The 27,109-nt window shown below is 33.3% G+C and overlaps 1 protein-coding gene across 3 annotated transcripts in view; it reads left to right on the forward strand.

Moving 5' to 3' along the window:
• Positions 1–27,109, forward strand: part of FSTL5 (follistatin like 5) — a 633,702-nt gene that overhangs the window by 461,658 nt on the left and 144,935 nt on the right. For all 3 annotated transcript variants that reach the window (XM_045552739.1, XM_045552740.1, XM_045552741.1), the window contains exon 8: positions 23,821–23,941. In XM_045552739.1, the coding sequence (XP_045408695.1) occupies positions 23,821–23,941 (121 nt within the window). The remainder of the gene's footprint in view (positions 1–23,820; positions 23,942–27,109) is intronic.

Here is a 27,109-nt window from a genome sequence, read left to right on the forward strand (position 1 = left end):
TTTAGTATTTTTTTCTCTTTCTGTGAAGAATTAAATTGGTATTTGATAGAGATTACATTGAATCTGTAGATCACTTTGGGTAGTATGAATATTTTAACAATATTGATTCTTCTAATCCATGAGCATTGAATATGTTTCCTATTTTGTGTGTACTTTTCAATTTCTTTGATAAATGTTTTATAGTTTTTATTGTAGAGATCTTTTATTGTAGTGAAAGATCTTTGGTTCAATTTATTCCTAGGTATTTTATTTTATTTATAGCTATTGTAAATTGGATTACTAAATTGGTTTCTTTTTCACATTGTTCACTGTTGGCATTTAGAAATGCTACTGATTTGTGTATGTTGATTTTTTGTATTTTCGTACTACAACTTTACTTAATGTGTTTTTCAGTTCTTATAGTTTTTCTTTTTTAATCTTTAGGTTTCTCTAAATATAAGATAATATTATCTGCAAAAAGGATAGTTTGACTTCTTTCTTTTCAATTTGGATGCCCTTTATTTCTTTCTCTTGCCTGATTGCTCTACTAAAACTTCCAGTACTATGTTGAATAATAGTGATGAAAGTGGGCATCCTTATCTTGTTCCAGATCTTAGAGGAAAGGCTTTCAGTTTTTCCCATTCAGTGTGATACTAGCTATAAGTCTGTCGTATATGGCTTTTATTATATTGAGGTATATTCTTTCTATAACCAGTTTTCTGGGAGTTTTTATCATGAAAGTATATTGAATTTTATCAAATGTATTTTCAGCATCAATTGACAAAATCGTATGGTTTTTGTCTTTGGTTCTTTTATGAATGTATCACATTGATTTGTGTATGTTGAAATATCTTGCATCCCTGGGATAAATCTCACTTAATCATGATGAATAATCTTTTTAATATGCTGGTGGATTTGATTTGCTAGTGTTTTGTTTTTTTGTTTTTTGGTTTTTTTTTGAGGTTATTTGCCTCTATATTCATCAGAGATATTGTTCTGTAGTATTCTTTTTTGGTTGTGTCTTTAGTTTTGGTGTCAAAGTGATATATAGGCCTCGTGGAATGAGATTGGGAGCATTCTCTCATCCTTGATTTTTTGGCACCTGCCGCCTTGCTATCTCTGATGTTTATTCGAAATCCATGGCTCTTTAGTCAATAGGTTTCGTATCCTATAAGGACTGAGTTCTTTCCTTCAGGACAGTAAGTTCCCGTCTGGCCCAGGATTGGGTCTAGCAATGCCATCCAGGAACTAAACCTATAATCAGGGGCTTCAGAAGTCTGCTTGGTACTTTATTTTATTGTGGCTGAGCTCGTACCCAGGTTGCAAGACAAAGTCCTTTGTGCTCTTCCATTTCCTTTCCCCAAGCAGAAGAAGATTCCCCTCAAGCTGCCTGCCTGATGTTTGGTTTTACTGAAGTTTCTTGTAGGATAGTTGTTGAATTTGGTTTTCCTGTGCAGGGATGGTTGCAGGAGGGTTTTATTCTATCTTCCTCTTCCCACCAGCATTATGCATTTTTAAAATGTCATTTATAATAAAATTTTAAATAAATACCTAAGAGCTAAAAATATTAATTATAATTGATATATTAATTATTTCAAATACTCCTTGAACACTTCCTATATGCCAGGCATTGTGTTACATGATGAACTTAACAGCATCTGCCTTCATGAATAAGTTTATGGAGATAGATAATTAACAAATAATCACACAAAATTTAAAGCTAATAATAATTATATTAAAAACTAAGAATAAAAGTATAGAGTAATAAGATAAAGTACACAAAAGGGACCTAATTTTTTTTATTTAATGGTAATAAACAGTAATGGTAACAGTAACATTAAACAGATATTTAACATAATATCTCCACCACATAGGAAATATTCTGAAAAGTGTTTACCAGGCAACAGGTGTAAAAAAACCCTGGCCTGCTGAACCATCTGACTAGAGCCTGCTGGCAGGAGAAAAGGCTGAGGAAGCAATCAGATATGTTTTTTTGACTTAAAATTTAAAACTCTCACATGACATTTCTATTATTATACCGTATATCTTCTTTTCTCCTAGAAATATCAACCCAAGTTTTAAAATATTTTTAAAAGATATTTACTGATTATTTATTATTATAGATTATAATATATTCACTCTAGAAATATATAATATTAAATTTTAAAAGTTCATAGCCGTGATTTTTTACTTTATCATTTCTTCATGATTTTAGAAATGTGTAGAAAATTTCCAAATTATGAAATATAGCCTATTTGCTGTTACTCTTTTCTTTCTTATTTTTTTGAACATGAAACCATCATCTTAAAAAAGGTTCCTGAACCTGTCTATCCCAAAGAAAAGAGACCATTAGAGAAATAGCTCTTCTACAAGAAAGTAATAATATCCACCTTCACTTATAAAAGAACTCCAGAAAATCTTAATTGTACCAATCACGTGAAAGAAAACACTGATCATTGATGTAGGGACAAACTGTTAGAGCAATTAGAAAGTGCCATTGCCCAATGCATGCAAAATGGGCCAATATATAAACTGTTAGTTCTTTATCATTAAGAAAATTCTGCCTCATATTTTATTGTAATTTACACAGTGCTTTTCAAAATATCATTTTATTTGCTCCTTACATCTACAAGTGAGATAAAGTGAGCAGATGTTTTAATTCCCATTTTGTATAATTTGAAATTAAAGCATAGGGAGAGGAAACAACTTTTTCCAATTTCTTGAAACTAATCAGTGGCAAAACAAGGTTTCATATCCAGGTCTTTATTTTCCAAAGCTTGATAACCTAAATAAATACTTGCATTTGAATTTTTCTAATGTTAACAAAAGTAACAGCAAGCCTTCTTTAAGAAGCATGGATTTCACGGGAAAAACATTATGCAGATGCAGATATACAATAACATCCAACACAGCTGATAGAAAAAGAAAGAATAAATAGAAAAAATAAACATTTAAATATGATAAATAATCAGCATCCTGTGAATACTGTCTATAACATTTATTCAACATAAGCATATGTTGAATTGGTGTGTTGACAATGATTTAAAATTAGAAGCGGAATAAGAACCAGCTTTATTCAGGTACTCAATACCAATTATATGTTTTCTTTTTGATTAGCTAGAAGAAAATTATCCCTCCCAATAGGACCTCTAAAAATACAACCATGCAGTCTTTGCCTAAGATTCACAGTGTCTGGTAAATAAGAGGTACCTAATAAACATTTCCTGAAATATATGAATTGTCTAAGAGAAGGTTTTTAATGCTGTATAATTTTTTAAAAAATTTTCCTATCTTATCCTAGAAACAGACAGGTAGCATAAATATAAAAATAAGAGTTATCATTTTAGGGTATGATATATATATTTCAGCTGTTGTGTGTTGCAATTAGCACAACAAAACTCCCAGTTCTCTCCTGATTTATAATATACAGCTAAGCCAACAGCAGCAGTACCATGTAGCTGCACCTAGAAAATATATTCATAAAATTTAGTAATAAATTTCTTATATATGACGTATTTCTTGACTGATCATCAAGTCACAGGTTTTTTTTCTTACATTTTCAGATTGATATAGAACATGGATATACAGTTTTATGTAGCTGTTCATCATTTTTACCCAATTGACAGTCATCAAACTCATTATATTACTTAATAGCAATCTGTGAGTTAGTGTACTTTGTGTGAAACCAACTGTCAGTATGTCTACATTTATTAAATTACCACATTTTTATTGTAAAACATTTCCAAGTAATTTTCAAATTATTTTATTTAACCCTTGCAACCTCTCTTAATGAGGAAATAAGATCTCCAGTATTATATGTTTAATTCTTATTTTTTAACCAATTATATCATTTGGTGAGGTTATCAACCTAAAAGGAATAAGCTGAAGCAAAATTAATATACACAGACAGTTTATTTGAGCCAAGAGGATTGTAACTTGAGAGCATGTATTTGAGTTGCCCTGATTATATACTCCAATGAGTAGCAATTATAAGTTGATTTTTAAAGACAAAAAAGGAGGTCAGGGAGTACACTGATACAAAGTTGTTCATCAGGAATTCTCACTGGTTTACATAAATAATATTGATTAGTGATAGGATATACATTGTTAAGTTAGAGAGTGTGGGTTATAGTGTCCAGTGTGGTATTTTTAGGTTAATTTATAGCTACTTGTAGAAGTAGCAAGAGCTTTCAAGAGATGCATACATAGCTCAGAGGGGGAGTAGGGTGTGACTGATGTCTCAGTTTAATGCCTCTCTGGGCTTAAAAATTTGAAAGGACTCACATGCCTCAGATGGAAGTTTTTTGGTTTTTTTTTTTTCTCCAACACAACATTTACAGATTTCAAATTTAAGTTTTAACTCTTTCCACATAACCTTAAATGTTTATGGTACATAGTATTCTGTATTTTGATTGTAATGCAATTTAGATTCACACTCATTGCTGGTATGAAGAAAAATGGTCTCCAGTTATTGAGAAATCATCCATGTGACCATCTCATATAAGAATCTCAATGTGACTTTTTGGTTCTCAATTCAGTTTGCCTATGCAATGACTCCAATGAAGTGCAGGGACATTATTTGTTACGAAAATGAAATAATATTAAGCCTAAAATCAAATTTTAAAAAGTGATCAAGTGAGAGAGAAAACTTCAGCTCAAGGTTAAAAGGCAGAATAGGTATTGTTACATGACATATTACTCCAAAATTTGGTGAGTTAAAATCACAGATATTCATTATTTCTCATAAGGTTTTGGATTGAACTTGACCAATCTTGGCTGGGTTTACTCACTCCGATGTAAAAAGCTGATGGTAAGCTATCGACCAACTAAATAGTCTTTAATGGCCTCAGCTGGGTTGACTTAGCTCTGCTCCAGTTGGTGTCATTCCTGCCAGTCTGGGCTGATTTTCACGTTGATGGCAAGGATCCAAGAGAGCATGCCATGTCATCTAATAGGACAAGCACAAATGAGCACTTGTCTTAGAGTCTCTGCTTGTATTACATTTGCTAACACCACTTTACATGGAGCAAATAACACAACACAGCACATAGTAAAAAAAAAAAAAAAGAAGGAGGAGGAGGAGGAGAGGGAAGAAGAAGAAGTCATCTAGAAAGTTATAGAGCAAATGGCACGGTTTAGAAAATTAAGTAAGACCATCAATGAAATCAGTCTACCACAAAAGATAACTTATTTGTTAACAACACTGTTGAAGAGGCCTGTCTTCTAAGATAAGAAATGATTCTCCATTGAAGGGAGAAAAGATTTCAATTTTCAGTCATTGGGGAAGATTTAGGTTTCATGCAAGGATAAGAATGTTATAATAAAATAGTGGCAATTTGTTTTTTATGAAAAAATAATAGTCTTGGGGGCAGCTTCCTCATAACATTTATTATGGCAATTGTGTTCACTTAGGGGCAGACTGGGAAGTACCAAGAAGTTATAGGGGATAAAAACGTTTTGAATGATTGACAAGTCTTAACTTCTACAATAAAGTCACTCTTCATTTTTTTTTTCAATAAAACTTATTTAGGATCTATATATCTTTGGAGCTTAGAAACAAAATTATTTTATAATTCAATCATTGCTATTAAATGAGCAATTACAGCAAAGAGAAATAAGTATGTTAATAGGCTAAGTTCATGATTTCTATGGGATGCTATATGCAGGCACCAGTTAATCAGAAATTAATCTTTGTAACATGGCATGTTTTATTTTTAAAGTTTTTAAATATAAAATTCTACAGATAAGTGCATAATCCAAAGGAAGAACTTGATAAATTTTCACAAATTGAAAACACTCCTGTAACCATCTCTGGGATATTTTTGAATTAATTCTCTGTATGCTGTTTCTTTCCTTTTCCCTATTATTGGCGGGTAATTAGGACAGAAAGTGTGTGTAGCGCAAAACATGTGGCCTTCAGTAGACCATATTGTTGACTATTTGTTCTCTTAACCTGACATTTTTCCTGAGAGATATTGAAAATTAAGGACCTAGTTATTAATGCATTGGCATTGCGTTTTTACTCTAAATTATCCTGAAATCATTGCTCCACAAGATATCTGGATTCTGTAAATATCCCTTTTATTTAACCATGGATGAGGAAAGGGGTTTCTCTTCTTAGTTCTGCTGCCTTCTTCTAGGCAGGTGCCTGAACTTCTGCACCGTCGCCAGTGCCTTGGCTCCAGCAGAACATGAAGCTTCTGCAGTCCCTAGGTTCCTATTAACAGAAAAAAATCCCAAACTCTAAAATAATTTAAAGAGGTCTATTCTGAGCTGAATGTGTATGACCCATCGCCTGGGGCACACATTTTCAAGAGGTTCTAAGAAAATGTGCCCACAGTAGCAGGGTTACAGTTTGGTTTTATACATTCAGGGAGACAGTAATTACACATAAGACCGTAAGTCAGTACATGGAAGGTGTACATTGCTTTGGCCCACAAAGGCTGGACATCTTTAAGGGGGCAGGGGGAGTTACAGGCTTTAAAGATTCTTTGATTTATAATTGGTTAAAGAAATGAAGCTTTGTCTAAAGGCTTGGAATGTTTTAAGTTAACATAAGGAAGTCTATTAATCAGTGATAAGCCACTGGACATTTATTGAAACTCAAGTGATCTGTTAAGTAAATTGATGGCCTTCAGGTGTGGATTAAGCTTTCTTTCATGGCCCTAGGTCTGTTAACGATTTAGTATCTAGTTACAAAGAGTAACTCCAAAAGGGAGGGGGCATGATGAGGTATGTGTGATCTCCCTTCTCTTCATGGACTACAACTCAGCTCTAAGGTTTCTTTGCAGTTCCCTTGGGCAAGAGGGTGTCCATTCAGTTGGCTGGAGGGCTTAAGATTTTATTTTAGTTCATTGTTCCAAAGTACTTGAGAAATAGCAGCTCAAAGCAGTCTCCATGAGCAGATTTTCCCAGCAACACCATGAATGGATTCTCAATGGAGGATTTCCAACAAGGGACCTCCCACTGAAAATTTCCTCCTGTACCCTTTTGGATGGCTTTGCAGCTCAGTGATGCTCTCCACTCTCCAGTGAGCCATAAATGTGCCCACTCTCGAGAGAGAGAGGTCTCCGTCTCAACACGGCTGGAGAGAAATCTGTTCCTTAAGAGCACTGTCTCATTTCTAGGGGTAGTGTTTACTCTTTTACCTGTTATTCCTGTATTTTTTAGAGTATCCTGTACCCTTTAGTAGAAAATTGCACATTACTCCAATTCCCTGTTATAGTTAATAATTTATTTTTATTTGAAATTTCCATGTTCAAATTACTGTATGGTTTCTATCTTCTGATTGGTTTCTGAATAATGTGCTTGTTTTCTTCAGGACCCCGGAGTTCTGATTCAAAGCTGACAATTCATTGTACCAGTACTAAGAGTAGATTTTTACATAATACCATATTTACAATTTAGTCCATGATAATTAAAATATTTATCAAGGGAACTGAATATTTAAAATCAGCCCAAGAAGATGTTGGAAAGATGATTATCAAAATGCACATTAAAAGCAAGAAGCAAATGCTATTGAAAAGATAATCAGAAATGAATATTATTTAAGCAAAAATACTGAGATAGTTAGTTTTATAATTTGAATATATAATGGCATAAGAATCTGATCATTTCATTTTAAAATTTTATCTGTTGTTTATGTATGTACTGGGAGCAAAGTCTCTTGCTTTCCTAAAGTTCATTGAAAAATCTCCGACAAGAAGTATGATTAATTGGAGAAAAAGATACAAATTTATTTAACATGTATATAGGGGAGCCTTTTATATGCCTTTCTGGTAAAATGGGTTTGGGGAGGGGAGAAAAGAGGAATTCCGTTGAAAAGCAATAATTACTAGAGAGAATGAATGGATAGGAAAAAAAGGTTAATTGGTAAATAGTTCTCTTTGGAATTTGAATAAGTCTGAGAGGCAGAACATTATCTTCTTAAAGAGTCTATTCAGGTGTGGTCACATTCCTGGTCTTATGGGGAGAGGAAGAAAAGAACAATTGTTCTCCTTGGTGAATCTGGATCTTAGGCAGAAAAGAAATCTCAACTTTTTGGGGAGAGCTTATGGGGTGGGTAGGAGGTCAGAGACATCTTGAGGCTTCTACAGTCAGCCCAGCATGTCAAAATGCCATGTTTTGGGGTATTGGTTTCTGAGCCCCAACATATGCCTTAACAAGCAATTAATTAATTAATTAATCTTTTACAATAAAGCTATAGCTGACTGATTGATCCAACTTCTCTGAGCCAGGCAAATAATACTTTGTGCTGGAGAACTGACATTGTTGTACTACATCTCTGATTTTTCTTATCCTCTTTAGTATGTAATTGCTTCCCCTAAATTATATTTTTCAGGTATGTTGACTCCTTTACTTTGGTTATTTTCTGGTCTCAAAAACCTGGGAGACTTTCTGTATCTTGAAGGTGATTATGGACATTTATGCTCTGATCTATGTTGTGTATATTTCACAATTTAAGTACAATGCTCTTGTCAGGTTGGCAATCTGTTCTCGGTTCTTGGTGTGTTCTTGGCCAAAGAATGAACAGACACACCAATAGGAAGGCCAGCACTAAACGAAGTTTATTGAGGGAGAGCAAGATAGGTTTATAGAGCCAGGAACAAGATATACTTGCCACAGATGATGAACCTCACCCCCGCCATCACATAACAAAAGGCTCTGGTAATGGTCTGGAGTCCTGTTTTATACTGTCTGGATTGGATACTCTTCAGTTCAAACATCACCATTGAACCACTCTGATGGGCAGTTAATGACATGATAGTTACCCATAGGTTAGTTAATCCAGCTCATTTTCCAGATCCTATTGTGCCTGGGCTGTCTGGCCCAGGGCTGGGGAATTCTGCATTCTTTTGCAGATTGGTAGGGCACTCCTCCTTCCTCCAGGTGTGGCAATTGCTCTGGGCAGGATCAAGGTGGGGCAGCACCAAGGTGGGGTGTCTGTCCTTATGCCCTTCCCAAGGTGTGGCAATTACTGGAGGCAGCACCAAGGTGAGGCACCTGCTTTTGTCCCTAGGAGAGCCACAAGTCCCTCTACCCAACACTCCCATTTTTCCTTATACTGAAAAACGTAAAATTAAAAATGCATGTATACATTTGTCTTAGCTTAGGTTGTCATAACAAAATACCATAAACTGGGTGGCCTGAACAGCACAAATCTACTTTCTCTCAACTCTGGAGGCTGGAAATCATGTTAAGATTCTGATGAGGGCTCTCTTCCTGGTTTGCAGACAGCTGTCTTTTCTTTATGTGCTCACACGGCCTTTCCTTGGTGCATGTTTTCATGCATTTTTGGTAAAAATAAAATAAAATAAAAGATTCTGCTGTTTTGGAATGGAGCATTCTATAAATATCAATTAGGTCAAGTAGATCAATAGTCTTGTTGAGGTTTTCTGTATGCTCATTGATTATCAATTTTGAAAGAAGAGTTGTACTGGTTATTAAATACTGTGTAACAAATTACCACTAGCCTAGCAGCTTAATAGAATACTCATTTATTAGCTCACAGTTCTGTGGGTCATGAGTTCTGGACTGAGGAAATGAGACTGGACTGAGTTATAGTCCTGCAGTATCACAAGGCTAAAATTAAAGTGTAATCTGAATGGAACTCTTTTCTGGAGACTCTGAAAAATAGTCTGCTTCCAAGATCTTTCAGATTGTTCATAGAATTCCAATCCTTGCTGTTATAGAATTAAGGTTTCTGTTTTCTTGTTGACTATCAGCATGGGGCTACTATCACCTTCTAGAGGGCACCCACTTTCTTCCTAACATGAGCCCTTCCTTGTTCAATCCAGCTACATTGCATTGAATTTTTCTAATGTTTTGTATCTCTGTGATACTCTGCTTATAAAAAACTCATGTGATTTTATTAAGCCCACCTAAATGATCTTTCTTTTCTGTATCATGTAACATAATTGTAGAAGTGACAGCTCAGAATATGAGCAGGTTTAACTCAAACTCAAGGGTAAAGTTTACTGGGGATTCTTAGAATTCTACCTATCAGGGGAGGTGAAGCCTGCAAATATAAATGCAGACTTTTCTGCTTCTATCAGTTACAGAAGTTTTTGCTTCATTTATTTTAAAGCAGTGTATATTCTTAATTAATTTATCCTTTTTCATTATGTAAAATCCCCTTCATCTTTGATAATATTTCTTCTTCTGAAGTCTAATTTGGCTGATACTAAATAGTCATTGAGTTTTCACTTTGTTATCAGGGTATATTACATTCCATCTGTTAATGTTTAAGTAAATATATATTTATAGGCAAAGTGGTTTTCTTGAAGACAACATATCATTGAATCTTGCTTTACTCTATTTTGTAATTTGGTGTTTTGACCATTTACACTTAATGTGATAATCAACATATTTGGATTAAAATCTGTATCTTAATTCTTCTTTTCTACTTGTTTCACCAGCTTTTTGCTTACTTTTTTATTTGTGGAATCAAGTATGTTTAATGATTCCATTTTATTTCCACTGTTGGATTTATTTATAATATTCTTAAAAATTATTTTGTTGTCACCCCACAGTGCCATGCACACACACAAACACACACACACATACTTATATATGCAGACATAGTTTGATTTATTGTACTTTGCATTGTTGTCTATTGCAGATATTGAGTTTTTTACAAATTGAAGTTTTGTGGCAACCCTGCCTCAGTTATATCTATCAGTACCATTATTTTAAAAGCATGTGCTCACTTCATGTTCCTGTGTCAGATTTTGGTAATTTTTGCAATATTTCAAAATTTTTTGTCATTATTATCTCTTATGGTGTTCTATGATCAGAGATCTTTGATGTTGCTATTGTAATTTGGGGGGAGCACCACAAACCACACCCATATGAGATGGTAACGTTAAGAGATAAATGTTGTTCATGTTCTCAGTGCTTCACTGACCAACCATTCCCTTATATCTCTCCCTGTTCGCAGCTCTCCCTTTTTCTGAGACACAAAAATATTGAAATTGGGCTAATTAATAACCCTACAATGGCTTCTAAGTGTTCAAGTGAAATAAAGGATTGCAAGTCTGTCACTTTAAATCAATGCTAGAAATAATTAAGTTTAGTGAAGAAGGGATGCTGAAAGCCAGCCCTCTTGTGCCAAATCACCAAGCTGGGATTGCAAAGAAAAAGTTCCTAAAGGAAATTAAAAGTGCTCTTGCAGTGAACACGGGAATGATAACAAAGAAAAACAGCCTCATTGCTGTTATAGAAAAAGTTTGAGTGGTCTAGATAGAAGATCAAATCTTCCACAACATTCCCTTAAGCCAAAGCCTCATCCAGAGCCAGGCAGGCCGTAACTCTCTTCAATTCCATGAAGGCTAAGAGAAGTGAGGGAGCTGCGGAAGAAAAGTTTGAAGCCAGCAGAGGTTGGTTCATGAGGTTGAAGGAAAGAAGCCATCTTCATAACATAAAAAGTACAAAGTGAAGCATCTAGTGCTATATAGAAACTGCATCAAGTTTTCCAAAAGATCTAGCTATGGAAATAGATGAAGGTGGGTACACTAGACAACATATATTTAATGTAGACAAAGCTATCTTTTATTGGAAGAAGATTAAATCTAGAATTTTCATAGCTAGAGAGGAGAAGTCATTGCCTGGCTTCAAACCTTCAAAGAACCAGTTGATTTTTTTATTTGGGGCTAATGCAGCTGGTAACTTTCAGTTGAAGCCAATGCTTATTTACTGTTCCCAAATCCTAGGTCCTGTACTGTATAAATGGAACAAGAAAGCCCAGATGACAACACATCTGTTTACAGTATGTCTTACTGAATAATATTTTAGCCCACTTTGAGACATACTGCTCAAAAAGAAAAGATTCTTTTCAAAATATTACTTCTCATGGACAATGCACCAATTATCCAAGAGTTCTCATGGAGGTGTACAAGGATATTAATGTTGTTTTCATGCCTGCTAACAAAAAATCTATTTTTCAGCCCATGGATCAAGAAATCATTTCAACTTTTATGTCTTCTTATTTAAGAAATATATTTTATAAGGTTATAGTTGCCATAGGTATTTATTCCTTTGATGGATCTGGGAAAAGTAAATTTAAAACCTTCTGGAAAGGATTCACCATTCTTGATGTCATTAAGGTCATTCATGATTCATGCAAGGAGGGCAAAATATCAACATTAACAGGAGTTTGGAAAAAGTTGATTCGAACACTCATGGATGACTTTGAAGTGTTTACTAATCCAGTGGAGGATAGAATTGCAGATATGGCAGAAATATCAAGAGAACTAGAATGAGAAATGGAGACTGAAGATGTAACTGAATTGCTACAATCTCATCATAAAACTTTAATGGAGGAGGAGTTGCTTGTGGATGAGCAAAGAAAATGATTTGTTGAGGTAGAATCTATTCATGGTGAAAATGCTATGAACATTGTTGAAATGACAACACAGGATTTAGAATATTACATAAACTTAGTTGATAAAGCAGTAGCAGAGTTTGAAAGGATTGACTCCAATTTTGAAATAAATTCTACTGTTCTATTAAAACGCTATTAAACAGCATCACATGCTACAGAGAAACCTTTCATGAAAGCAAGATTCAATTGATATAGCAAATTTCATGTTGTCTTATTTTAAAAAATTATTACAGCCACTCCAACCTTCAGTAACCACCCCCTGATCAGTCATCAGCCATCAACATCAAGGACAGACCTTCCACCAGCAAAAAGATTATGACTGACTAAAGGCTCAGTTGATTGTGGGTACTTTTTTAGCAATAATGTACTTTTTAATTAAAGTGTGTACATTGTGTTTTTAGACATAATGCTATTACACACTTAATAGACTATAGTATAGTGTAAATATAACTTTTATATGCACTGAGAAACAAAAAAATATTGTATGGATTGCTTTAGTAAAACATTCACTTTATTGCAGTGATATGGGAAAAAAACTGCAATATCTCTAATATATGCTTGTGTGTGTATATATATATTATTTAAACACAGATAAATATAATCACAATTTATCTTCAAGTAATATACTGTTTAACATGGAGTATAAGCTTCTTACAACTCTATGCTGTCAAATACTTTCTCTCATTTTTTATCCTATTTTTATGCATTTTAAAAACTTTCACATGTGATATAAGCACAGCATAACTGCTAATAATAATTTTTTATAATTATTAAATTATTAATACACCAAAAATATGGATATTTTTATTTATCTATTTATACACATCCAAGTTTCTTTCTCATATTATTAATATAATGAAGAATTTCCTGTAGTACTTCCTATAGTGTAGGTCTGCTGTTAAAGAATTCTCAGGTTTTGTTTGGCTGAACAAAGGTTTATTATTTATCATATCACACATCACAAAGATGCTTTTCCAGTATATAACTTTCTGGGTTGACTGTTGGTAATTCATCCCCTCCCTCTTCACCCACACCCACTCACTCTATTGTCTTATGGCTTTTATAATTTTGGATAAGAGGTCTGTTGTAATTTTTACATTTGCCCTTCTGTATATAATGTATATTTTTTCTCTGGCAGTCTTAAACATGTCTCTTTATTTTTGGTCTTCAGCAATATGAATATATTTCTAGCTTTTTAAAATAATTATTTTCAAAAAATTTTGACCATTTATTTTTAAATATTTTTCTTCCCATTTTCTCTCTCTTTTCGTTCTCTGATTCTAATTGCACATATTTTAGACTGATATTGGCTGACTTCTCTTAGATACTATGTTCTATTTTTCTCCCAGTAGTTTACTCTTTGTGTCTCAGTTTGAATAATGTCTATTGACCTACATTCAGGTTCACTGAATCTTTCCTTGAATGTGTTAATTCTACTGATAAGCCTGCCAAGGGCATTAATCATCTTAGTGTGTGTGTGTCTGTATGTGTGTGTAATTTATTTCTAGCATGTCCTTTAACAGTTACTTCTTTTTTCTTTCCATTTCTCTGCTAAAATTACCCACTTCTTCATGAATGTCTTCAAGTCTTTCCACTAGAATACTTTAACATATTAGAGTTATTTTAAATCCCTGTCTGATTTTTTCTAACAATAGGTTTATATTTGAGATTGGTTCCATTAACTTTTTCTGTCTTTCAACAAAAGATTTTTTTCCTGTCTATATTGTGTGTCTCATAATTTTTAGTTGGAATCTGCATATTCTGTGCAGGGTCACAGAGACCAAGTTAAAAGTACTTATGCCTGGAATTAGGCAGGCCTCTTTTTCTGGTAGATCTTTACTGAGAAGTTAAGCTATATTTCAGTTCTGTTGGTTGCTGTGGTTACAACGTACTACATGCATATTACTCTAGTGATATCTTCAGCTGAATTATGTGAGCAAATTCTTGATTGTGCATGGTCTACCCTCAATTTTAGGTGTTCCCTGTGAACCTGCACCTCAATGAGATTGTTTCTTTGTGTTCTTGTCCTCCAACCAGTGGTAGTTTGCTGTTACTTATTTCTTGGTTCTTGCTAGCCTGGGTGGTGAGGGGCAAGGAGGCATTCTACATTTCTCATTCAGCATCAGCCCTATCAGTTACATGTGTCTGAGCCTTTTGAGCAGAATTTTCTCAGTGATTCTGCCCTCTCCCCAGTGGTGAGGGATCTTTAATTTTCTGGAACTAGGAGGATTTCTCTCCTTTTTTAAAAACTCAAAGTGATAGCCTTTGATACCTTTTTCAGCAATTTAAGAATTTATTACACTAGGGAAAAGAATCCCAATAAGATTTTTTTTTTTAACTTAGCAGCAGCTGTTACCCACCACCAGGCCTGTGTTATGAAGAATGCTTTCTCTGATTTGCTAGTCAGGTGACCTGCAAAGTCCAAGCTTTGATGGGCTCAAGAAAAATAAGATTTTGTAGATTATTGTTTGCATAGGAATGACATTCGAAATAGTCCTAAGATGAAGCCAGAACTCTGCAATACACATGGATTCACTGATTATACAAGAGTTATGGAACTTTAGGTTCCTTTGGCCATTGTTATTAATATTTTTGATGAAACCAAAATACAAATTTATCCTTTCAAAATATGACAAAATGCAGCTTAAAATCTAAACAGGATGTTTTTACATTAAATTTTAAGAAGTACAATCCAAGTATATTTACAGTAACAAGAAAAAGACATGGAATATTCTACATATACATAAGAGGAGATAGTGACTTTAAGATACATTATTTAAGTTTTAGTTGAAATATTTTACTGAATTTGTTTTTTGCATTTCAGTATCATACAAACTCAAAGGTATATATAAGCATGTATAATTTAAAATAACATAATGGATATCTCTATAACCAATAATCATTTAAAAATATAACATTATCAACAAACTGAAGCCCCTGTAGTCCCATTCCATTCTCCTCCTTCTTCTCTAGATATAACTCCTACCATAATATACGTTAACCATTTCTTTGCTGTTCTTTATATTTTACCATAAACATATATACAAAGGTCTGTCCGGAAAGTATCCAGCCATATAATATGTTCTTGTTGTATTAACAATGGCTGGATACTTTCCAGACAGACCTCGTATTCTTAAAACACAGTTTATTTTTGCGTGTTTTTGAACCTTACATACATTGAGCCTTACTGTGTGTGTGTGCATATGTATACATGAAGACATTGTGTTTGGGGATTCGTCAATGTTGATACCTGTAGCTATGAAAAAGCGTAGACTTTCAGAACATGAACTCTAGTTTTGAGTATTTTATTGTTAACTTAATAGCCTTCACAGAAGTTAGTGTCCTTATATATAAATCACGGTATTGTTATAATAATACATACATGATATATATAGGCAGAAGTGTTTCAAGGTTATATAGATCTTGAAGTTTTAAAGCACCTACATTTTGGAAAATGAATACAAAGTATATTAAATAGATAACAATTAGCTACATAAGTGGATATTTATTTACTATAAGAGAAAAAGAATCACAGCAAATTATAAATATATTTGAAAATTTTACAGAAATATGTGTCCATGTAAACACATTGCATAACTGCTCTCTCAGTTCCTTGGAAAGAGTTTGTACAAATGAGGAGCACTTAATAAACTTAAACTTAATCAGCTTTATGGCAAATCTGTCATTATATATATTTAAAACACTTAGAACAGCATTATAAAAGTGATAAATATTTTTATTATTCATTATTATCACATTGTATGATTATACTATAATACAGTGTATTAATCTGTTGTATTTTAGGTTATTTTTTGCAGATTTTTATTGTTAAAAATAATGCTGCTATAAACATCACTATAGCAAAATTTGTGTGTGTATGTGCAAGGGTATGTGTGTATTTTTCTACGTCTGAGTTGCAGGATATACATATATTCAAATTTATATTTCACAGATTAGTTTTTCCAGTTTACACTTTTACTACCAATTTGTGAGAGTTTCCATTGCTCTAGACATTGGTCAGCACTTGGGATTATACAACATTTTAGTTTTTGCAAATCAAGTAGGTATTTAAAAAGTATCGTCATTATTACAATAAATTTGATTGCAAAGATTAGTAATAAGCTTTAGTATCTCTTCACATGTACAAGGGACATTTGTGTTTTCATTTTCAGGAAATGTCTTTTTATACCTTCACTTTTCTATTCAGTTGTTAGTCTTTTGTTTTTCCCTTGGTCAGTTACACATAGTGATTATATTTGATTTGTAGTTTGTTTTTTCACTGTCCTTATAATGTATGTTTAAGAATTCTTAATTTTGATATAGTTTATTAATTACTTCTTTTATTATTTCTTAACTTTGTCTCTTAATTTTAAAATTAAACCAATATCCTAATGCCTTACATCATGGAGCTATTTCCCTATATTTTATACTAAAAGATTTAAAAGTTCACTTTTTACATATATGTACTTTCCCCTCTGGCCTTGATTTCTGTGTATGCTGTGAGGTACAATTCCAGTTTCAAATTTTCAACATGGCTAAACTTATCCAACTGCTTCAGCCCTGTTTCCTTAATAGACCAACAATCTTTCTCCATTAATTTGCCATGCTAGGTCTGTCATGTATTATACAAGTGATCTATCTATCTATCTATCCTCTATATGCCATCTATGTCTATTTATTTATTAAGACAAAGAAAGAAGAAATAGCTTAGAACATTGGTTCTTTCTGAAACCACTTTATCTTAGTTTTAATCTGGTACATGAGTTTTGATATGTGGTAGAGAGAAATCTTTTCTTGCTTTTTCTATTTCAGAATTGTGTTGGCCTTTCATAGTTTATTATATTTTCTGATAAATTTAAATCAACTTTCAAGTTCCTTAAAAACTTGTTGATATTTTTATTGAAGTTATATTAAGATTTCGGGTCAATTTAGTAAAAATGGGTACATTTAAAATATTGAGTTTTCCTTTCCAGGATTTTCTACTTAGATACTCCTAAATATCTTTCAGTAAAGTTTTATTATTTGCTCAATGAAGACTTCTCAAGTTACATGTCATATTTTGTGATCCTTTTTCAATTGTATTATAAGTGATATATATCCTTATTTTGCCTAGTTTGGTTTCCTTTATCTTTCCCACACTAGAATTTGAGTAACATTGCTGGCCCCTCTGCCTAGCTCTCCATAACCTACAGTCACTCCACACTGCATGTTGCGTAACAATCTACTCATGACAACTACTACAGACTTCTGCTGGCTTGCTTTTCCTTATAACCAGAGAAATATCTGCAGCTCCTTTTACTCCTCTCAAAACCTTTTCAAGTATGACTGTTGGAACTTCTATATTTGCAAGACCCTTTTACTTTTCATAAACCACATTGTACCATATACCACATTTATAGAAATCCTCCTGAAACTCAATAATCCTTCAGAATTTGTAGGGATTTTCTCTAATTCAATTCTGAGACTATAAAATAAAAAAGGACTCACAGGGATTTTCATCAGTCTTCCCTCTTTTCCTTGACTTTTCTAAGGTAGTTCTCATATATTTATGCTAACAATAGAGAATTCTGAGAAATGTGGTCAAGAAGAGTACATATCAATTAAAACATTTTTACAATTTATTTTCTTAAATGAAATAAATGATGAATTATCTTCCCTATACCATTAAATAATATTATTACACAATGTTCTCATGTTTTTAGTTTTTGTTTTCCTACCAAAGAATGCAGCTGCTTAACTTCTTTTATGATAGTTTCAATTCATGTTAGTTGATTGTTCATTCCTAATGTGTCTCTTTAAATTGATTCATGAAATGGTTTACTTTAGGAAAACTAGGTTTTATAATAATAAATAATGCATTTACCAAACTGAACTTATATGATTTAATTTATTATTTCATAGTACTATTTATTGGTAATAAATTAAGTATGTAAGAAAATAGGCTAGAGAGAAACAGTGATAGTTTCTAACAAATCATGCAAACCATAAGATAATAGTACTTTAGACAATTTCAATATGTAGGTGTTTGCTTAAATTTCTTTTATTGTTTTATGAAAATTATATTTTTATAGATAAAAATCTAGGAAGATAGCTTTTACAATATTGCAAAGTAAAAACATACTAGAATAATCAGTATTAGAAATTACTTTAATGTCAGTGTATATCAAAACAATGTATTTTACATAAAGAAACTGTACTTAAAATATGGCAATACTGATACCATACAATTTAGAACTACAAGGATGAACATAATATGAAAAGGAAAGTGAACTCAAATTAAAAATTTACCGTTTTGTAATAGATAAGACTTATTTTTTGATTGGAACAATCTAAACAATGCCTGTGGTTAAATACCAGCCCACAATTCACCTGTTATATTCTGGTATAATCATCCCTGCTCTTCACTGCCTTGTCCATTCTGACTGATCAGTGCTCATCATCTATAACTTGTTAAATACTTTGATTGTTACTGTTACACAATTTATTATGATCAGCTGTTAGATGTCATAAAAATTTTCAAAATTTTAGAAATGTACTATAGATGTTCTTTTTTCCAAAGTTCTCATTTGCACACCCTTGAAAGGAATGTAAGCAATCAACTCAACAAAATCAATTTTGGATTTTTTTTTCCTATCAACTCTTCCCAGACACCAGTGCCTTGAGGCAACTCTAATGGTGTAGAGACTCATAAAGATTTAATGGCTAAAGAAATATTTATGGAATGGCTATTGGCAGCAAGATTATAAAGGTGTGACAGGGATTCAAAATAAGTGTGAGATTTTTGTCCCTGAATTCAAAATGTCTATTCTACGGCCATAACTCTCAACCATGGCTGAGCACAAAAATCACACATTGGATTTGATCTATTTAAGATTAGGAAATTGCTGAGAAAATTTTTTTAAAAATGCTGAATCAGGATGAAGGTAAAGAAGAGGTTTGATATATCTGTAATAATAATAAAAATAATAAAAACCTCAACAGGTAAAATTGAGGCTTGGCTAAAATTAATGTAGAATCTGAAAAAAGAAAGGTGTGTTAAGATTTAACAACAAAAGTGGCTCACTTCTGCAGTCTGCTCAAATGCTAACCTGAACTCCCTCTCTTTGTATGGTGACTTCAACCAAGTTATTCAACATTAGCATGTTTCAGTTTTCTTATCTGCACAATGGGGCTAATGATAGTGCCTTTTTAGAAGTTCATTTAAAGGATGAAATTTAACCTTTCATTTAAATTATTTAGTACAACACTTGACATATTTAAGTGCTCAGTGTATATTAACTGGGTTCTATTTTAAATATACTGAAAAGATACTTGTTTCATTCACTGTGGTGAGGACATATTGGGTACAGTCTTCCTTATTCAAAAAAGCTGCCTGAAAATGTGCTCATGCAGTCATATATTGAAGGAAATTGAGGCTGGAAAATTTTGATCCCATTTAGAAGAAACAGGAAAAAACATGAACAAAGATACATAACTTAAAAGGAGTCACACATGTGCTAATTTATAAAGGAGAATATTCTAACTAAAAGAGATTTTGGGTTATGGGATAACACAGATTTCTAGAAGACACTTGGAATAAACATTTTCCAGTTGTAGTCGTGGATAATTTTCACATCACCACATGAAGGAATTCTGATTATAGTGGAAGGGAAAAGACCATGCTCTCCAGATAGCTACATAGAACATGTGGAAAAGTTCTTTATTTCAGGTTTTATGGAAATTTAAAACGGACTGTATAAAATATGTAAATATAAACATACTTATAAATGACATATATATTTAAGGTTTTGCTATTATTTTCAACTATTCTTTTCCGGAAAAAGGATTCATATTTGCTCTGATCTTGTCTCCATGATTTTTCTGGTTGTGATGCGTCTTATATGTGCTTGCCCTGCATGTGTGTCTACCTTATGTACACTGGATATCTTGCTGTTATAGTTCAGGTCATTAATAATTATTTTTTGCTCATAATCTTTCTCAACATAATTTTGGCTCTAATCTTGTTCAATTGATTTCTTCAAAAGTTTGTTTCTCCTTCATTATACTACACAACATGTCGATTATCTGCTTGATGTTCACATGAAGCATAGTCTTTGCCTTTTCATTTGACATTTCAGTTCTCTAACAGTGTCCTGTCCTAATGAACCCTGTGTCTTTAATGGTAGTCTGTGATGAAGCAGAGACATGGCATTTGTGTCACACAGCTACTTCACCGCTGGGGTTCAAGCTCCAAATTCTCTCCTAGTTGCAGGTCATGAGGCTTCTTCATATGAATGCCCTAAAAGTAGCACCATGAACCTTTCCCCTGGGAGTTGTAGAAATAAGGTATGACTAGTCTTATATAATATGATGTTGAGGAAGGTATATTCATCTGATAGCTATTAAGCAAATATTATTCTTCAGCTAAATGGTACGATGGCCAGAGTATTTGTATACAGTATATATTTTTATTTCCCTTTCTTCCCACTCCTCACTTTGATCCTCCCCTTCCCCTCCCTCTCCTTCTTCCTGTCCCTTCTTTTTCCTCCTCCTCCATCTCTCTCTCTCTCTCTCCTTTTTTTTCTCTCTTAGAATATTTTCATCCTTTTCAGGGCCAGGTTATAACAAAGCACCATAATAATTTTCTTGATTGTAATCAATCCTCAGTGAGTATCAGTTACAGGGAAGCTATATTTAATGGAAATGCACACACATGGCATAAATATAGATAAAGTCAGAAACATAAGGCACACTTTTAGGACACTGCTATGTGAATATTGGGAAGTCACTGAGTACTATCATATTTTAAAGGTACAAACACTTAAAAAATTCACAATTGGGATGTTTGAGGCTACAGCAAGCTATGATTTAGCCACTGCACTCCAGCCTGGGTGACAGAGTAAGACCCTGTCTATAAAAAATAAAGAAATAAATTAATCCCTTTAAAGTGTGGCATTTGCTACTTTCCAGTATATTAGCAAAATTGTGCAGCCATTGTGGGTATTGATGTTATAACATTTTCATCCCCCAACAAAGGACTTCATACTTATTACTATTAATCAGTATTTATACTTATTATTACTTTCCATCCCTCACACCCTCAGTCCCTGGTTACCACTAATCCATATTTAATGTCTGTGAATGTGGCCATTCTGGACATTGCATGTAATTAGACTCATACAATTTGTGGCCTTTGTGTCTGGCTTCTTTCATTTAGCATATTATTTTCAAAATTCATCCATGTTATAGTATGTATAAGTGCTTCATTCCTTTTAATTACCAAACATTCCATTATATAGGTACAAGACATTGTGTTTATTCATTTATCAGTTGACAGACATTAAGTTGTTGTCAGTTTGTAGCTATTATGAGTAATGTAACTATGAACACTTGCACACAGTCTGTAGATGTGTTTTCAATTGTTTTGAGTATATACCAGGAATAAAATTGTTAGTCATAGGTTATTCTTTGTTTAATTTTTTGAAATACTGCCAAAATGTTATCCAAAGCAGATGTACCATTTAAGTCTCACCAGCAATGTTGAAAGGTTCCAAATTTTTCACAACTTCATCAACACTTTTTGTTGTCTGTCTTTTTAATTTTAGCCATGCTAGTGAGTATAAAGTGGTATCTCATTGTTTTTATTTGTGGTTCCTTAATGACTAATAATACTGAACATCTTTTTAAGTGCTTATTGTCCATTTATAAATCTTTTGATAAAAGTTTATTTTAATTTTTATTCATTGTTTTAATTGGACTATTTGTCTTTTTATTTATGAATTATAATTGTTCTGTATATATTCTGAACATAAGATCCTTATCAGATAAATTATTTGCAAATATTTTCTCCTATCCTGTGAGGTATCCTTTTACTTTCTTGATAGTGTCTTTTGGGGAACAAAAGGTTGTAATTTTGATGCAGTCTAATTTATCTATTTTTCTTTGGTTTGTTGCATTTGACCACTAACATGTTTGCTTAGCTATTTTAGTGGTGAGCTAATGATTGGACAGATTAAATTAAATGCCTTGAATCAACAGGTCTCCCAGGCTTTGCTGAGATGCTCCATTTCTGTTTTGTGTCACACAGTGAGTGCTCCTACAGGCAGTTTACAACTCTGCTGTTGCCTTCACTTTCTGCTTGTGCAGAGCCTCAAGGCCAGCTAGAGATGACAGTGTAGGGATTCTCATATCTTTTCTGGGCACACACAGAGTCTCGCCTATTTGAGTGCTTCTCTAGAGTCCCAGGAATATGTAGAGCTTTTCAAATCCCTCTCTGGCTATATCCCCTTCTTCAGTTTTTCCTTTAGAGATTTTTGTTGGTCAGCCTATTGTTATCTCCAGCTAGTATCTCTGTCTCAGGAAGTTGTAATGTTAAACACCTGCTGTTGTTTCTTTTCAATAAAGGATAGGACTGTTTACACAGAGTGAGCTGTAAGTGTTGCTCAAATGAAGAAAAGTCATGAAAATGTAAGTTTTCAGGGAACAACCAGACCTATCCAACAGGGACAATTCTCTGAGGATGGGGCATTCAGGGGCTGGGGCAGGGAGGCTCCAAACCTGTTCTTCCCCTCTAGTTTCTATTAGGATGATGGTTTTCACAGCTAGTGTTGTTTAAAGGACACCATGCAGCTGTGGAGAGGTGATGAGGAAGTCAAGTTAAAATGCTACAAATCTCGCCAGCTTTACTGAGATTCAGTCACTTTTTTGAATAAATACTCTGTGGATAGTTCTGAGCCTTTGTCTATTTCCAGAATTCTGGAAAATTTGATTTGGGCAACTTTTGCCAGTGCATTCATTACCCTTATGGAAGAGGAGATTGTCTCGTCTTTACTCTGCTTTTCTGGCAATGCTTCTTGGACTTGATTTTAACGAACAGTGAGATTTTTTTCTTTCTTTATCCAAAATGGTTATTTGTTTGTCCCCAGTGATTTGGAATGGTATGGTCATTTTATTAGAATGTATTGCTTACTGAATTTTAAAAAAATGAATTCTGTTGTATGATATGGGTATAAATTTTATCAGTGAGATCACACTGCTTTAATAATTATTTTTTGGCGAATATATAATTAAATAACAAAAATTAGTGGATAATTAGGAGTGTGAAGAATGCAATTAAAAATTGTTTGTTTGTTTTAGCTATAAATAAAAAATGTTATCACTTTACTAACCTAAAAAATGTAAACTAATTAGAACAAATCTGTGGAGATTGTTACTGTATATATAAACTCATATATTTCAAATAAAGTTTTAAGAATATATATTTATGAGTAAGATCATACTTTTTAAACAAATCATATCCCTAAAAAAATGGTAATTACCAGTCCTCCACATTTACAGGCCTAACAATGATCATTTTGATAGTTTTAAAACAATATTTGAGTCTATTTATTTTGCACCTGAATACACCTTTCTAAAAAGTGAAATTGTGAAAAATAATTTTAAATACAAATTATTGTATTTTATTTTACTTTTGTTTATAGGACTTTGGAGATGATGGGTCCTTGTATATCACTAAGGTTACCACAACTCACATGGGCAATTACACCTGCTATGCCGATGGCTACGAACAAGTCTATCAGACTCACATCTTCCAAGTGAATGGTAAGAAGTGTGGTGTTGCTAAACTTGCATTTTCTTAGGTAGATATTCATAGAACATCACCATTGACTAGGAAGGGGAGGCTTCAATTATTTGAGTTTTGGAACTTAATATGAAAGTTTTTCAAGTTAAACAAAAAGTTTAACTACAAATTAGTTAATAAACACTATAAATTAGTACTACTTTTGTCATCATAAGATATTACAGAGTAACTCATTGTAATTGAAAAATTAAAACATAAGAAATTTAAATTACTTTTTCAGTTTAGAATTTCAACAATTAGACAAATATATAAATATTAGAAACTGAAGAAATTATTAACAATTTTAATCAGATCATCTATTTAATTGGTCTTATTAATGATATAGATATTATTATCTATGTATAGCAAATTTCATATTCTTAATTGTTAATTTAATGGGTATAGATGTTGACCAAGTAGGCTGATATCATTCCTATAATCAAAGCTTTGCTTTATTCCCAATTTAATTTATATTTTAGCTGTTTACTTGAATTGATATAGGTATGCATATATGCTTCATTAATAAACACTAATTCATTTCCATAATTTATCCTGATATATATGTTAATCTACTCTATGTTTTATGAAAAGGAGGCAGAAACTTACTTGGCTTTCTGTAGGAACAGCAAGATGGCTAATGTGATTGGCATGAATTAAGAGGAGAGTGACAGATAATGAGCTTGGATAGGTAGCTCAGGGCAGATCACATGGAATCCCATGGACCTAGGTGAATGTTTGTATTTCCATTCTGAGTGTAATGGGAAGCTATCCAAGTGTTTAGTGTATTCAGTGGCACATTCTGTATAGTCTTCAAATAAATGCATAGCAAAAAACTATCTTAGCAGTATAGTTAAGAGATAATAGTAGCTCAAAATGCAATGTTAGTGGTTGAGTTATAAAGAAGTGGTCAGATTTGGAATGTATTTGAAAGTGGTCCTTGACATTATCACTGAGGAATATCAAGTTAATGTGAGAGAAAGAGAGTTAAAAATAAACAGGCCTAAGGCATTTGAAGGAGACAGTTAGGTATATGGGTACACTATTTACTGCTATACAGTAGCACATTTGGAGTTTGGATAGGATTAATTTTTTAATATGTTAAATATAATTTATGATGGAAAAGTCAAGTATTCAATTAAAGAGAATGACAGCCCAAAGGTGTATGTTTAGAGAGTATCAATGCGCATAGATTGCATTTAAAGCCATAGATCTGAGCTTGATGATGTCACCTGAGGAATGAGTATAGGTGGATATGGAGTTAGAGGACTGAGGCTTGGATCTGAGGTTAACAAGTAGAGAAGACTGAAAATGAGCACTGCAGAAGGGAAGTATGTGTCCTAAAAAACAATAAGATATAACAAAATATTTGAAAATATTGGGGAGTCTGTTTTGATATTGTTGACACTCAACAGAAGCAGATCTAGGCCTTGGTTTCTGGTGTAAACCCAGCTGACAACTAGGCATGGTCAAGACTTTGATCCCAACTTCCCGTGAAACCAGTGAAGAAAGCAGGCAAGATGCAAAGGAGTTTGTGCATGCTGTTCCCGGTGGCTTCAGATGTTTGGGGTCAAACACTCACATATTTAACAATTGTACCCGCTGATACACAATCTTCAGAGGACAGAACAAGTCCATGCTGGGAATGTTCCCTGTCTAGATGTTGCATCTATGGGGAAAGTGTTACTGCAAGTCATCTATCACCTCCCTTGTTGGTAAAATGTTTACTGACTGCTAGCCTATTTGACAAAACTAATGCCCTACATTTTTTTTTTTTTTTTGGCCGAGAGTTAGAAGAAGATTCTCCAATTTTGTTTTCGGCTAACAATTCTGTTTTTTATCTCTTATTCTTACTCCCAGTCCTAGTTTTTCCAGTCTAAGTACCAACTAAATACAAGTTCTTGGTAGTTTTTAGAGCAGTGTATAGTTCATGTTCTACTTCCATCAGATTCACATAAAAAAATTATCACAGATGCAAAACCCTGGGCTTCACTAGCACTCTCTGGAAGTTTAATTTGAAATTTGCATTTTAACAAGCTTCCTAGGTAATTGTGATGCATGGTAATGTGTGACAATTATTCTAAATGGCTACTCCTCAGGAGTTGCTGTTCCTCATTCATGTCTGCTGTAAGTTTCTTGCATAACTCACTCATTTGCCATGCTCCAGCTGGTAAACCCAGGAAGGAGATTTGAGCCAAACTGCAGGCTTTCATGTTGCAAGATGAGCACTGAACAGCATTGGGGAAATGCATCTTCCCTATTTCATCCCCTCCTGTGAATGAACTGGTTACTCTCTGATTTCAGGTTTTTCTGAAGAAGGAATATGGGAATAGAGAAATAATGAAGTCTCAGAAACAGAGCTCCCCCACCAGCCTTAACATTATGAATTAATCAAGAGGAATTCAATACTAGCAGCGATTGCTTATGCTGAACTCTTTTCTAGGAACATAGATTCCTGAACCAATATCACAAAGGGGATAAAATCCATCTTTTTCTATTACATCCTACTACATTTAAATTGCTTCGGATTTCTTAGTATAAAGGTTTTTATGAAGGGATGGGTTTGGGAAAAAGAACAATGATGTTATCATTGCTAAGAGGGCAAATAAGCTGACGAGTATAATTTAAGCACTAGATTTGAGTACTTGGGTGTAATTAGTAACCTTTATAAGACCAGTTTTTCTTAAGTAAGGGGGAAAAACTATGATTATAGTTAATTTAAGAAAGAATGGAAAGTGAAAAAATAAAGAACACGAGTATTGTTAAGTCTCTCAAGGAGAACATTGGCTGAAAGTAAACAGAGCACTTTGCAGTAGCTGGAAAATGCTGTGGGATCAAAGGAGGACATTTTATGAAAGTTATAGATATGCTAATCTTTCTTTATATGAGTTATTCAGAAAAAACGAGAAGGATAATTTTTGAGAAAAAAGGATAATTGTAATAAATTAATTAAAGTACAAAGTCAATGTGATCTAATACACAGAGGGACTGACCTTTGGAAGATGAATAGTTAATCTGTTGAAACAAGGAGAAAGAAAATCAATTAATAAAATGTAACAAAATTCTTGAAAATATTGGGGAGTCTGGTTTAACTATTGTTGACACTCCGCACGGTGTGAGGACTGTTTGGGAAATATTCTCAGTGTGGGAAC

This window comes from Lemur catta, chromosome 5, assembly GCF_020740605.2.
Source record: "Lemur catta isolate mLemCat1 chromosome 5, mLemCat1.pri, whole genome shotgun sequence".
Classification (NCBI taxonomy): domain Eukaryota; kingdom Metazoa; phylum Chordata; class Mammalia; order Primates; family Lemuridae; genus Lemur; species Lemur catta.